Here is a 14,831-nt window from a genome sequence, read left to right on the forward strand (position 1 = left end):
AAATGCAATGGCTGACTAAACCAACTAAAAATCCTACTAGAAACATAAAAAGGAATGGCGTGTAACTCCAAAGTCAAAAGTTTGATCTCCTATCAGCAATCAAGACATGTTAAGATATCTAGACTGAATGTGAGGGTTGTAACTGTCTAAAAAGCCAAAATGTCCAATGTAAATGCAGAGAACTCACCACAGGAAGGAGGTTCATCTGACCCATCACTGCAGTCACGGATGGAGTCACACTCCCATGTGCTGGGGATACACTTCCCTCCGTCACAGCGGAACTGATCCGGAGAGCATGTACGACCCGCTGTAGCACGGGAACACAAATCCTGACATAAATCCATGTACTGAATCTACTCAGAAGGTAAAACATACACTCTGTGGGTGATACAGCTCTTACCAGCATGTCTCTCCTTCTTACGCTCAGCAGCTGAGTGTTAAACTTACCGCAGAAGAGAGGATTCTCATCACTGTTGTCTCCACAGTTGTTGTAGCCGTCGCACAGGTTTTCAGGGTAGATGCAGATGTTGTTGCGCTCACACTTGACCTGGCCCGCAGGACACGTCCTGTCAGCTGGAGATGGCAAAGATAAAAAACACAGGACACATATTTTATTACATATTCAGCAGCACAGAATCACACCTTGAAGGTGGACATTACAACTGTGATATTCTTCTCTTTTAGTATCTGAGTAATGCTTTGCTCGAGGGAACTTAAACTAGTAGGAAAGAGCAGGTGGTTACTCATGAAGTGGAACAAATTACTTGAGAAGGACAATTTCCTAACCATTTTTCCAATCTTGCTGTTGCAAGTAATCAATCCATCAGTTCTTAAATCAATCCCACTAATCATCACTCACGGCAGTTGATTTCGTCAGAGGTGGTGCTGTCTCGGCAGTCGTTGTGGCCGTCACAGACGAAGGCCGCACTGATGCAGCGTCCGTTGCTGCAGGTGAACTCGGTAGCGGGATTACACGTGGGGAAGGGGCAGCTTCGCTCGTCACTGTTGTCGCCACAGTCGTCTGTGTAGTCGCAGATGTAGCCGAGCGGCACGCAGCGCCCGTTGTCACAGGTAAAGTCCATAGCTGAGCAGGTGTGGAAAGCTGAGAAGGAGGAACAACACAGTGCCGATTTACTTTCTTGTCGTGATATTTATGTTTTAAGCTTTCTGTTGATTCTCATTTATTAAGAGCAAATAAGAGCTGCAACCCAAAGTTTGTTCCCAACCTTTTTCCTTAAGGGACCCCCCTTCCATCATTGAGTAAACTGACGACCCATGACTAAGCTTCTTATTTAAGCTTCTTATTTGACAAATTCAGTGTTTTCTTCTCCCTGATGCTTGGCCATTGTTCTATTAGCTCTTTGGTTGTTTTAATTGCGTATCTCTCTAATGCAGGATGAGGGTTAGGTATTCACTGTGCCCTTCTCCTGGTTATATCTTAAATAATAGTCCAAACTTTAAAAATAACAATTTTAATTAGTTGTCTTCACATAAATGAATGAAATGCTGAGATAAAGGCCAACTGTGTATATACAGTAACGGTGTATATGTACATTAACTGGTAGCCATCCGCTGTTTAAAGTCAGATTAAACCTCATCTCTCACCACACACTCTCTCCAGCTCATCCGAGTTATCCTGGCAGTCGTTGGTGCCGTCACACTTCCAGCGTGCTGAGATGCAGTTGCCATTGAGGCAGGTGAACTGCTCTGGCTGACAGCGTTTCCCTGTATCTTTGATACAGTCTTTGCCGTTGTTGGCCAGGAACCACTTCCCCTGATGAGGACACTGGCACTCTGGGCCCAGTGGACCTGCAGGAGAGATTACGGGAGGTGAGGGGAATGTAAGAATGGAGAGAAAATGAAGGGAACACAGAGATAAACTCTTTCTAATTAGTAGTACTGTGCGTCTCTTTGTGTTGATTAGGACGTTCAGAACTTTCTCTACTTGCTCTGATGTCTTAGTGAGCAAGTTCTAACTTGAAATTAAGCACTCAATTGAAAACCAAAATACTTACCCGTATTATGTCTATCATGGTTAAAGCTTCAAGAGGTTTTATGGAAGATTTTATTGTTATTAGTAATTATTTCAGGCACCAAAAATTGACGAGTCAGATGCATAGAATAACTGTCCCAGTACAGTGCACATTAGGCGATCTGTCCAGAGAAAGCTGTATTCACAATTTTAGATTTTTAAGGCAAGGTAACCTGTATAATCACTGTCTTTTGACTGTTAGTTGGTGTGTAACTCAAATGGGGTAAAGCTGAAACATTAACGATTAATCAATTAGTTGTCATCAACTAAATTAACCACCAACTATTTTGATAATTGATTAATTGGTTTGAGTAATTTTTTAAGGAAAAAAAAGTAAAAATTCTGATTCCAGCTTCTTAAATGTGAACATTTTCTGGTTTCTTTTCTCCTCTATGACATTAAATTGAATATCTTTGAGTTGTGGACAAAACAAGACATTTGAGGACGTCATCTTGGGCTTTGGGAAGACCAAACAACTAATCAATTAATCAAGAAAATAATCAACAGATTAATCGACAATGAAAATAATCGTTAGTTGCAGCCCTAAAATGGAGTATTAGAGGGGATTCAGAGCTTTGTTTAGTAGTACCCACAAGGAAAAGTCGTCTCTTACCGGAAACACAGACATTACTGCAGCCTCCGTTGAACTGCTGACAGGAGCTGGAGCAGCTCTCCTGCTTAGATGCGGCATAAACGTGGATGTCGTTTGGTCGGTACTGCAGGTCCTGGACCAGCACTGCGAAGCCAGAGCCATCGTCCTTCCCAGCCCTAAAGACGGCTCTCTCGGTCCAGTCGGTCCAGAAGATGTCCTGCTGGAAGACAGTCATGGCGAACGGGTACTGGACCCCCCGCAAGATCACTTGTCGGTTCTCACCAGTCAGAGTGGCCCTCTCAATCTTATCTCTGCGGGGGGAGAAGAGGAGTTGTCAAAAAATGTGAGCAGTGTGGGATCTGCTGCAGCATAGTATAGAAAAAAACTGTACATACAACGACGCATCAGCCCAGTAGAGCATCCTTTCCTCGTAATCCAGAGACAGGCCATTGGGCGTTGACAGGCTGCTGTTAATGATGGAGGTCCGGAAGTTTCCACCAAGTGTGGCCCTCTCAATCTTAGCTGGATAGCCCCAGTCAGTCCAGTACAGGTAACTGGGCAGAGAGAGCAGAGTGAGAAGGGAGGAGAGGAGCTCTATCTGTAGACATTAGGTAGTGAAGTAATAATCTGATGCTTTTACCCATAGCAGGGGTCAACAATGATGCCTCTGGGACGGTTTGCATGAGCGACGATTGAGCGGTTCATCCCATCCACCCCAATGGACTGGACATTGCGGCGATAGTAGTCAGTAAAGTAGAGACGCTTGTTGACCCAATCATAAGCCAATCCCTCTGGGTCATCCAAATCTGTGTAACAGAGAGGAGAGGATATTGAATAAAGAGGGACAAAAACAATGATAAGATCATGACGGAAATTAGAAAATGAAACGGGGTGAGAGAAGAGAGTGAAAAATAAAATAGGAAGAAAAGAATATTACAAGATGGAGTTCACGAACAAAGAGGACACAGTAACAGTTAAACTCACTTGTAGCTATATTGACAGGCGGGCTGGTGATTGATGTCGTGGTGACGTAGCCAATTCTGCTCCGACCAATTCCCATATACTGGGTGAAGAAAATTCGCTTCTCCTTGAAGTCATAATCTAAAGCCATCAAGTTGTAGCCCAAGTTCACCATTGGATAAGGGGTGCTGTGATCCGCAGGGTCTAACCTCAAGCTATTCAGCGTGTAGTCTGTGGTGTAAACTAGAAACTCGTCTTGTCCGTAACCACATGTTACTCCGTTACTAAGGAGGGACCCGTGTGCACAACCACATTTCGGTTTCTCCTGGCCTGGCAGGGCGAAGCAGAGCTGCTGGCAGCGTCCGTTATCTTCTTGACACGGGTTGAAGCCCAGCTGGTTGGCAGATGTAGGCTGGACGTGAGCGTCAAAGACGGTGACGTCAATCAACCCATTAAGATTGTCTCGAATTACCTGCAGTAAAAAAAAATGTTTTGTTATTTTAGTGGCATGGGCGTAGCACATTCAAAGCAGGGTCATTAATTGTTCTCAACTGACTCTTGTCTGTTACACAGTCTGTCTCTCTCTTTCGCTCTTAAGTACTTTTCTGAGAGAGAAATTATGGTGCTACTAAATCATTATTTGGGCTGCAACTAAAGATTATTCTTTTTATTTGTTCAAGCTTCCACCACATATTGTGTAAATTATACAGATTATTTAGTTATTTCATTGTGAGATCGCAAAACAGCATCATCGTGAAAGCTAAAACTGTGTTAAATCAGTCGGCTTTAACTCTCACCTCTGGCTGGTCGGTATTGGCTGGGTCCTTACTGGCCTGTAAGAGCTTCCCAAGCTTTTTATCCACCCACAGCATGTAGTTTCCAAATATAGCCATCCCTCCTGGAGATGGATACCGGCTACCGTAACGGATAATCTGCCTCTGTGTGCCATCGGGAGCCATTCGGGAGATCATATCAAGAACATCATCTGTCCAGTACAGGAAATCGTTGGTGTAATCAATGGTAAGGCCACGAGGTGACGCTAGGCTTTCGGATGCCAACACGGTGCGGTTGGTGCCGTCCAGCAGGGCCCGCTCAATTTTGGGTGTTTGGCCACCATCGGTCCAGAAGAGGTAGCGAAGCTTGGGGCTGACGGCCACGTCACGGGGCCGGTCCTGGGAGGACTTGAGGAGAATCATTCGGTAGGTGGTGTTGATGGCAAGCACCTCCAGGAAGGTCTCGCTCTCAAAGGCATTGGTGAAGTATAAGTTATCTAAGAAAGTTAATGGAGAGATTACTGCAAGTTGAGAGACACAGCTTTAGTGCTTGACAGCTAGGGGTTCAGTTCTGCATGTAATTAATGTACCATTAATTATTAATGTAAGTACGATTAATTATTAATGTAAGTACTAGTTAATATATTTGTTCGTGGAGCCTGTAAATCTGCCTGTATCTGTAAAGAGTGGCTTCATACTTGCAACCCAGTCAACAGCGATGCCCTGGATGCCTCCTTTTCCAATGCCTGAGTTGAGGACAACGTTGTAACGCCCTCCATCTGTTCTGGCCCTGAAGATGCCCCTGTATGAGCTGTAGGTGCTGTTGTCAGTCCAGTATACAAAGCCAGCTTCAATATGGAGGTCCAGACTGCTCTTAATGGAGTAGGAAGCTGCAAAAGATAAAAAATGCTACTTGTATCAACTGATAATTTGGTATTTGTAGCGAAAAAATTACACAATGCAGAACAATATCAAGCAAACATACATCCAGCGACAGGCACCATAGCCTCAGAGTGGTCGGAGCTGTTTATGTGGAAGCCACGGATGTACTTGGGGGTGGAAACGATTGCGAAGGAATCGTACTGTTCACAGCGGGAGCCGTCTTGAGAGGGGTTGAAGCCCGTGGTGCAGGCACAGGTCTTTTGATTGCCTGGTTTGGGTAGACAGAGGTGGGGACAGCCCCCGTTGTTGGAGCTGCAGGCGTTGGTGGTCCCTGCCGAGTCTGAGGCGGGAGAGAGAAAGATAGTGGTAGAGGTGAGTTTTACTGGATAATATGAGCCCATATTACTGTAATAAAAATGGACATTTGAACAATATCTGAAGGAGGGAAAGAGGCTGCAGTTTTTCTCCTCATGTGAAAAATGTTTGACAGCTTCCTATGACAAATATTTCTGCGTGAACTGAACTCTGAGCTAGCTAGCTCTAGTGTAGTGTGAACTCGCAGATTACAGTTGGCACCTTAACCCCTAAACCATGGGGCGCCCTCACTTTTAAATCACACCTTTTTGAAATACTTTTAAATATAGATCTATAATTGTTATGGTTTTCATTTTTTTAGTTGTGTTTTTCTGTTGTTTTGATTCTTCTTGTTGTAATGCACATGTTTTAGTAAAGCTATAAAGTTTATTTTTATCATTATTATTTTTTGCGTTAATAATCATTATCTTTCTATTTATCTATTCAGCATCTGCATGTATGAAAATATATGTGACATTCAGAATAAAACAGGTGTGACTTGTTAATATGCACTACTGAATGCTCTGTGTAATTCATAGAGCATTTCAAAGGTATTAATTCCTCTATTTACCACTACCTTATCAACCATTTGTCTTATTATTCATGAATAATACACACAGAGGGGTGTGAAGGAGAGAAAAAAATCTTCTCCCACTCTTCGCTGATTATATCCTTATTTTAAAAAAAAAGAAAGAACTATGACGACTGTGATGGTAAAAAGCCTTATCAACACAGATGCTCCATTCAAAAGATGAAATACAAGTGGTGCTCGATCCTGCTGTGTGCCGTCCTTGAGGAAGACACGACACTCCCACTCGCTGGCTGCAGTAATTATCTGTTGCATAATATAACAGTCTGGATGAAAACACCAAAAAAAACAAGGACGGACACCTCTGGGTTAAATTAAAAACCAGTGAGTCCACATACTGTCTCTGGCGTGAACTTTGAGGGCGCGCAGGCCAGACATGCCGCTCCTCATCACCACCATATTGGCACCAGTGTCCTTGTCCACCCTCTCAATGACCTCGTAGTCCAGGTCGGTGTAGTAGAGATGGTTCTGGTGGATCGTCAGCCCCCACGGGTGGGACAGGCCACTCACCACCGTGAACCGGGTTACTCCGTCCATGGTGCCACTCTCAATCTGGGAAAACAGGGAAGCAAAAAGGAAGAGGTTACTGTAAGTAGTTGAATCAGGACCAGGATGAAGATGAAACTATGAGTAACACACGAGGTAACATAAGAACAAGGAGAACATGAATAGAAAACACAAGCTTAGTCTAAAGACATCACATTATTGGGGTGGAAATGATTTGTTGTACAATGTGACATTGATAAGTATCAAAAGGATATTTCATTATGACATTTACATAAAAGTTTGGTAAACTATAGCATAAAAAAGGTGCGAAACTCAATTGCGGATAATCTTTCCCCTCAACATCCCCAAAAAATGCAGCTTAAAATGAAATATACAGTCCCTGACAACATTTTTGTTCTTAGTCTATATGTTGAGCATGCATAGTGTACATACCACCCCTGAGCCCGACACACCCCAGTACAGTTTTGTTGTAGAGATGTCAGCGGCAATGAATCCTATGTTCTCCAGGTTAGCTGTGTAGAGGTTCCTGAGGTTTCCTCCGTCCATGTCAGCGCTGCCAACCTTTGGAGGAACACTGTCTGACCCCTTGTCTGTCCAAAACAGTTTCCTGTGAGGTGAAAGTGTAAATGTGAGAAACAACTGAAGAGTCAGTCATCCTGCTGTTAAATTGATCTATGTGTGAAATTCCTCTATTCTTAAAACAACATTCAGAATATACACAGAGAATTATTTTTACCTACAGTACAACAATGTTAAGATGCAGGCACAAATGTCTGACTGTGTTATAGTTTGGGGTGGGTTATTTATATCACAAGATTGAGATGGAGATGTTGTTGCTGGAGATATAAATCCTCTTAATTTCCAATTATGTGATGGTCTTTCAAACAATTAGACCACTTTGTCCTTGTCAGCCTGCTATCGTCTGCTCAATTAATGCTGTCCAATTAATCAGGTCCTGGTCTATTGGGTCCGTCTCTCCAGTGCCAGCAAGTATATACTGTACAGTAAGTATTGTTCACTGAATTCAAGAAATAGAGCAAATACACAGAGTAGGTTGAGCAGAGGCTTTACCCTCGGGCTGGATCCAGGGCTATTCCAATGGGCTCTCCTACTCCCTCCGGTTTACCAGTGGAGGTGATGAGGGTCTTCCTATAGTGCTGGTCTCCATCCACACGGATAACCTAAGTGAAAATTACAAATGTGTTTACTTACTTGCATAATGATGATGTAAAATCAGAAAACAAGTAATAAAACACTGATATAAAGGCCTTTACACACTGCGTTATTTTTTTTTTTTTTCAAACTGTTGTTTTCGTCATGAGTGCTTTCACACAGAATGCAAATGTTATGCGGTGAAAAAGCGGCATAATTGTTTTTTGGAATGAGGTTGATTTTTGAATCGCATTGTGAATAAAGGCATCAACCAATCAAGTTGTGCAGAACGGGTTGAGTTGCACCTATATTTATACTGAATAAAAAAAAAAACAGATGTTAAAATATGAATGGTACGTTACAGAAAACAAAACAAATATATAACAAATACATCAAATACACAAATTAAATCAGACCAAGAAGAAATCCAACATACAACTGTAAAGAATGTAACTGAGATTGAATGTTCCATAATAGAAAACAGGGTATGAGTATGCTTGTTTTTCAAAATGTTACATTTAACAACACTACAGCATCCTCTCTAGCTGATCTTTTTTCCCCAGGTGTTGGATTTCCCCTTCTATCAACAGTATCATTTACCTTTTACATCTTTAATCTATTCATTTGTTTTCTAATAATCTAGTTTTGGGTTCTATTTCTCATTGTATTGCCCGTTATCATAACTCATCATAACATCATTTTGTCTCAAAAGGTGCTTACCTCTATGGTTTTAGCAGTGGGATTGGTGTAATACATTATTCGGCTTATCCAATCAAAAGCCAGACCAGACGGCGAGCCCATGAAAGCAGCTGGAGCAAACTCAGATCTGTTGGTACCGCTGGTTGTCACTTGCCATATAGAACCCTGAAATTAGAGCAAAATCAGAGACCGCGCTTCAAAACAAGTCTTTAAGAAACATGGGATATGATTTACACAATTGCCTGTAATAACACATTTATAAATTAATTCATTACATATCGTAAAATGTTTCTTCAAGGTTCAATTTAAGACCTCCACTCACAATGCTCTGCACCCAGTAGATTAACTGCTGCTGGTCATCGAATTCGATGTCCCGCCCCTGGCTGATGCCCGACACGGGGGCCATTGCATTGTTGGAAGTGTCAGCGGGGTCCAGAGGAATGCCAAAGATCACTGAATCTCTCACCACCATCAAGAAGGCAGTCTCATCTAAAATAGAATAAAAGTACACATGATGAGAGGAACACAGATTTCAACATCCAGAGAGCACTATAACAAATAAAAGTTACTGTGTAAAAAAAATAAAAAAAATACCTTTAATACAGGTGCGTTTGTCAGCATTCAGCTTCCAACCAGACTGACAGTGGCAGGTGTAGTACCTGGGTCTCAGGCCTGTCAGCAGGCACAGTTGATCGCACAGGTGTTCTCTGCATGGGTCAATGGCTAAATACAAGACCACAGTGTCACCTTCAATCACACTTAATATATTTGACATACTTTTTCAACATACTATCCAATTTGTCATACTAAAATGATAACTTGGTGCAGCCATTGTGGTGGAGTTTTTACATGCACAACACTTTTCGGAGTAAATTCGTCTAGATTGCTATGTTTGTTTTTTTAATTTCCTACTGCTGTTTATGCTGTCTGTGCACTTGTATTCCTTAAAGACATTAACATGTTGTTAGCATAAAGCATTAAGGCCCTGACGCACCAAGCCGAACCTAGTCTAGTCCAAACCCAGTCTGCACGTGTTGTGTTGAGGCTTTTTTGGCCGATTCAGCATGTTGAATTGGCGGCGGAGCCCGTCTGTGAGAGAAATCACTCTGATTGGCTGTTCAGCGTAAACGAATCAGTGCACGAGAAGAGAAACGGAACTGAGGAACGCAAGAAAACGAGTAAAGTCAAGAGGAAAAACACAGAAGACTCTTCTCATTTTTCATCTTCATCTCATCTGATCGTTCAGCGGATATTTTCATAGCAACATGAACATCTGGAATGAAGCTAAGTGGTGAGTGAGAGTGTTGTGAAAATGGTCGGCAAACGCCGCTTTGTTTCATGTACGTATCATAACAACGACTTGTATATCTGCAGTCCTCGGTCTTCCGGTTTCCCTTTTAGAATGACGGATACAGACTACTGCGACCTGCTGGTAGGGAGAGTTATTTCATCTCACGCAGGCGCAGAACGTACGTGGTAGTTGGCCGTCAGCTGTAGTCTTTGTAGTGTGTTCAAATGCAAGATGTCGGCCATGACAAAGGCAACGTGAGGCGACGAAACAGTCGCCCTTCATCGCCGCTAGTTCTTTGATGTCGGGTTAGTGTGTCTGGGCCTTTAGGAGCATGCTTTCAAGAAGATATACAATTGGCCCTCAACAACTCTAAAGAGCTCAAATTAAACTCACTGTATACAGATTAGACAGGTTTTTACCCTCCTACGCTGCATCATCTCAATACACTTCAGAAATCTAAAAGTATGCCAGTAAGATTTACTGTTTAATTGGAAGTTACCTGCAGGCTGTTTGATGGGATGGTCCATAACGATGCCCATGGGCTGGTAGACATTGTTCATCAGAATGGTGACGTTGCCACCATGGAACTTGTTGGTCCTCATCACTTTGCTGGTGTAGCGCTCCGACCAGTAGATGTTGTCCTCAAAGATGGTCATACCGTGTGGGTGCTGGAGAACCTGGTGTGAGGTGCACAGGGATGACATTTTTTAAACTTTATTCATTTATCAAGGAGCTCCCTATCTTACCATGTGTAACTGCTAAAAGAAGGTAGTGATATACATAAATCTTCCCTGATTTGTACCACGTCTCAAATGTTCAGGCTGTTTGTCAATGTCAGTGAAAAAGATACTTGTATGAAGGAACCAAACTTATTAGAATAAATAATAAGAAAGCAAGAAACTGTCTTAATTTTAATATAGCCCCAAACAGTCATAATAATCTCTGATATGAAAATGTCCCTTAATGAATAAAAACTAGCACAAAATAGATGACTGTCTGCAATGATGATTTGGTGCCATGAGTAAAATATCCCCTTTGTCTTTTCTCAAACAACTGAATCAAACTAAACCTACCATGTCACTTGCCATGACCTGATAGCGGTTATTGCCATCATAGTCGCAGTAGTCAATATATTTGAGGTAGGCATCAGCAAAGTAGACCCTGCGGGTGGTGTAGTCCAGGGCCAGGCCGTTGGGCCAGTAGAGCTTAGTGCTGACAATGACTCGTCTCATGGCTCCGTCCATATCGGCCCGCTCGATCCTGGGGTTCTGACCCCAGTCTGCCCAGAACATCAGGTAGGTGCTGGGAGGAATGACAGTGTGATGAGTATTTTTGATATTAAAGGGATAGTTCGGGTGTTTTGAAGTCGGGTTATATGAGGTACTTATCCATAGTAGGTGTATTACTTACAGTAGATGACGGTTGGCGTGCCTCCAGCATCGAGAAACAGACAAGAGTACCGACACCGAAGCAAAGCAATACGGGGAGGGTCGGGAATGGCAGACAAATTTATTTTAGCCACCTAGAAGAAAGGCTCACCAAAAAAGAAACCAATATCTATTTAAATGTACGCTATATTTAGACTATTTTCTCCGCTTTATCTTGCCGTCAGACAGCCCTTTCCTTCTACTTTCCGACGGGGAACTGAACTGAAAATTAAACTTATCTAAGCTCTCTCCAAAGCCAGCAGGCTCAGATGACAAAAACAGTATAGATACGTTTCACTTTCAATTCAGTTCGCCGTCTGAAAATATTTTAAATATAGCGTACACTTAACGGGATATTGACTTTTTTAGGTGAGCCTTTCTTTTAGGTGGTTAAAATAAGTTTTTCTGCTGTCCCCGTCCACAGCACTGTATTGCTTTGTTCTGGTGCCGGTGCTCCTGTCTGTTTCTCCAAGCTGGGGGCATGCTGATCGTCATCTACTGTAGGTAATACAAATTAAAAACCATCTATGTCAGTTTCTCCCAAAGAGTCTCTACTTACTAGTTACGGGGGTCTAACACCAGTCCGCGGGGGCTGGTGACATTCTTGTTGAGGAGGACTTTCCGAAAGCGACCGTCCAGAGTGGAGACCTCAATGTTCTCCATGACAGAGTCGGTCCAATAAAGGTTCCGACCCACCCAGTCCACAGCTATACTCTCTGGTACCATCAGACCAGAGGAGAACACCTAGAACATCAGGGACACATTGAACTGAGAATGTTGCACAGTTCAATTTAGTTTACGTAGGCCCAGGTGACTACTTTGTGACCAGTGGTTGAAATCTCTTGCTTTAATGTATCTGTGCTGTCATTTCTCTTACTTGGCGTTTGTCGGTGCCATTCTGGTAGGCACTCCATATCTTCTTCTGCGAGGCATCGGCCCAGTAGATTCTGGAAGTTACGCGGTCAAAGTCCACGGTCACGATGCCTGAACCGCTGATCACTGGACGCATCTGGGGGGGTTTCATGTTGATCCGGTTGGCGATGATCTGGCTTCGTTTGGCAACCAGAAGTACAGCTGCTAGTGGGTCTAAGGGCAGAAAAAGAGCTTGTTTCCCTCCAACATTCGAATTCTGCTTTGTTTGCATTTAGTGTATAACTTTGTTAGTATCTCACTATGGTATACCTTGCTTTAAGTTCCTGTAAATGCTGCATTTAGGTTTTTTTTTATTCAAGTAATTCATTGACTTCATTTGTTTTGTATCACTGAGCATTAAACAGACATGTATCTACTATATATACACCCAGAATATAACTGAAAAACTTGAAACTTGGTATTACATCAATTCAGCATTGTTTAATTGCAGCTATGTTTGCTGCTTACCTGTAGCTTTGCAGGTGCGCCCATCAGGTTCTAGGAGGTAACCATATGAGCAGTAGCACCTGAACGTTCCTCTCTCGTTGAAGCACTGCTGGCTGCAGAAACCAGGGATCAGACACTCGTTGATGTCCTCGCAGGTCTTGGAGTCGTTGAGGAGCTGAAATCCTGGTGGACAGGTGCACTGAGCCCCAAATGGTCCTTGGACACAGCCGTTACTGCAGCCCCCGTTGTTCAGAACACAGTCGTCTTGGTCTTCATAGAATTACAAGCCAGTGAGTTAGTATTGTGCATTTATTAGGCATCGTGGTAAATTTGTTGTTGCTGACTTTTTTGCTTTGATTTCTGTTATTTCACTAATGTTTGTCTTTATGTTGCTTTTTATTCTAGTGCATTAAATTGTGCTACGTTTGTGCTAATAAACTACAGTCTTTTACTTTTTTTTTTTTAACAATGCTCTAATTTTATTTGATATGTTGTTGTTAGGGCTGTTGAAGTTTCAAATTCGCCACTAATTTCTTTAAAGCATTAACGCAACTTGCGATTTTTAGGTTGTAGTGGGCTCAATTTTAAAGCTATAGTGAAGATACTGGTATCATATGAAACCAGAAAACATAAGGAATCCATTGTCATACTAGCTGGTTGCAAAGAAGGCTAATTAACACTCCAAACTTGTTTAATTTTTGCGAGGACAAACTGTCATGGCCATCTTCAAAGGGATATTTTGACCACTGACCTCAAGATATATGAATGGAAATGGGTTCTATGGGTACCCACCAGTCTCCCTTTTACAGACATGCCCACTTTATGATAATCACATGCAGTTTGGGGCAAATCATAGTCAAGTCAGCACACTGACACACTGACAGCTGTTGTTGCCTGTTGGGCTTGAGTTTGCCATGTTATGACTTGAGCATATTTTTTTATGCTAAATGCAGTTTCTCGACAATATCTGTCATTGTTTTGTGTTGTTGGTTGATCTTCAATAATAAATATATACATACATTTGCATAAAGCAAGCATATTTGCCCACTCCCATGTTGATAAGAGTATTAAATACCCGACAAATCTCCCTTTAAGGTACATTTTGAAAATGTGTAATTCATTTGCGATTAATCGCGATTAAATATTTGAATCGATTGACAGCCCTAGTTTTTGTATTACTTTCTAATTATTCATATCACTCTTTAAATCATTTACAACATCATTCAGTTTATTCTGTTTTTGTAAGACATGTAATGCATGATATTTTATAAACTCACTGCAGATAGGTGACTCATCTGCTCCACTGGGGCAGTCCCTCTCGCCGTTGCACACCTTGTCCAGGTCAATGCACAGCTGGTCGGTGGGGCACTGCCACTGTCCGGAGGGGCAGCGAAATGGAGGGGTGGGGCAGTTTTGTTCATCGCTCATGTCGCGGCAGTCGTTGTCGCCGTCACACAGCCAGCTTCTCGGGATGCACATTTTGTTGGCGCACTGGAAATAGTTGGATCTGCAGGTGATAGGCGGGCAGGTGTTGTGTTCATCGGATCCATCCTCACAGTCTGGATGGCCGTCACACTCCCACTCGTCTGGTATGCAGAAACCGTCGGTCTGGCACTGGAACTCGTCATTGTGGCAGAGGCCTGGACCTCGAGTGGCTGGAGGAGCAACACGTATTTAAGAATTACTTTTAAATGAAACTGATTTCTCTGTGAAATTACATTTACTCACCAAAAGAAATAAGAAACACTGAACATCGAGGAAGAGGTGTAATATTTATCAATTAGCATTTTAATTTATTCAGGACAATAATCATTTTCTATCTGATTGAATAATATCAACAATAAAGCTGACTTCAAGTAGGGCTGGGCGATATGGCCAAAATCTTCTATAACAATATAGATCATTTCATATCTCGATAACGATATATATATCACGATATAGCATGTTTTATGATAATTCAATAACTAAATAGTCTATATGAAATACATGGTAAAGCCTATTTTTGTATACAAATGAAAAGTACTGAGTATTATCTCATTTTAAGAACTTGAGTGCAAATGAAGATAACAGTTTTAAGTGAAATTATAGAGAAAAAAGAAATAGATAGATATAGATATAGGCCTAGCCTATACTGTGATAGAAACAATATAGAAAAATATATATGATAGACATTTTTATATTGTTTTGATAATATATGTATCGTCATATTGCCCA

The 14,831-nt window shown here is 42.1% G+C and overlaps 1 protein-coding gene across 1 annotated transcript in view; it reads right to left on the reverse strand.

Moving 5' to 3' along the window:
- lrp2b (low density lipoprotein receptor-related protein 2b) overlaps nucleotides 1-14,831 on the reverse strand; it is a 51,680-nt gene that overhangs the window by 21,493 nt on the left and 15,356 nt on the right. The window contains exons 25-47 of the mRNA XM_074620927.1: nucleotides 13,895-14,272; nucleotides 12,639-12,887; nucleotides 12,136-12,344; nucleotides 11,818-12,002; nucleotides 10,905-11,133; nucleotides 10,331-10,508; nucleotides 9,135-9,263; nucleotides 8,863-9,029; nucleotides 8,562-8,705; nucleotides 7,761-7,870; nucleotides 7,122-7,296; nucleotides 6,521-6,734; nucleotides 5,343-5,579; nucleotides 5,056-5,247; nucleotides 4,382-4,854; nucleotides 3,609-4,056; nucleotides 3,265-3,430; nucleotides 3,020-3,178; nucleotides 2,646-2,935; nucleotides 1,606-1,809; nucleotides 860-1,102; nucleotides 448-573; nucleotides 188-307 (exon numbers count right to left, since the gene is read on the reverse strand). Coding sequence (XP_074477028.1) covers nucleotides 188-307; nucleotides 448-573; nucleotides 860-1,102; nucleotides 1,606-1,809; nucleotides 2,646-2,935; nucleotides 3,020-3,178; nucleotides 3,265-3,430; nucleotides 3,609-4,056; nucleotides 4,382-4,854; nucleotides 5,056-5,247; nucleotides 5,343-5,579; nucleotides 6,521-6,734; nucleotides 7,122-7,296; nucleotides 7,761-7,870; nucleotides 8,562-8,705; nucleotides 8,863-9,029; nucleotides 9,135-9,263; nucleotides 10,331-10,508; nucleotides 10,905-11,133; nucleotides 11,818-12,002; nucleotides 12,136-12,344; nucleotides 12,639-12,887; nucleotides 13,895-14,272 — 5,025 coding nt within the window. The remainder of the gene's footprint in view (nucleotides 1-187; nucleotides 308-447; nucleotides 574-859; nucleotides 1,103-1,605; nucleotides 1,810-2,645; nucleotides 2,936-3,019; nucleotides 3,179-3,264; nucleotides 3,431-3,608; nucleotides 4,057-4,381; nucleotides 4,855-5,055; nucleotides 5,248-5,342; nucleotides 5,580-6,520; nucleotides 6,735-7,121; nucleotides 7,297-7,760; nucleotides 7,871-8,561; nucleotides 8,706-8,862; nucleotides 9,030-9,134; nucleotides 9,264-10,330; nucleotides 10,509-10,904; nucleotides 11,134-11,817; nucleotides 12,003-12,135; nucleotides 12,345-12,638; nucleotides 12,888-13,894; nucleotides 14,273-14,831) is intronic.

This window comes from Sebastes fasciatus, chromosome 20 (genome assembly GCF_043250625.1).
Source record: "Sebastes fasciatus isolate fSebFas1 chromosome 20, fSebFas1.pri, whole genome shotgun sequence".
Classification (NCBI taxonomy): domain Eukaryota; kingdom Metazoa; phylum Chordata; class Actinopteri; order Perciformes; family Sebastidae; genus Sebastes; species Sebastes fasciatus.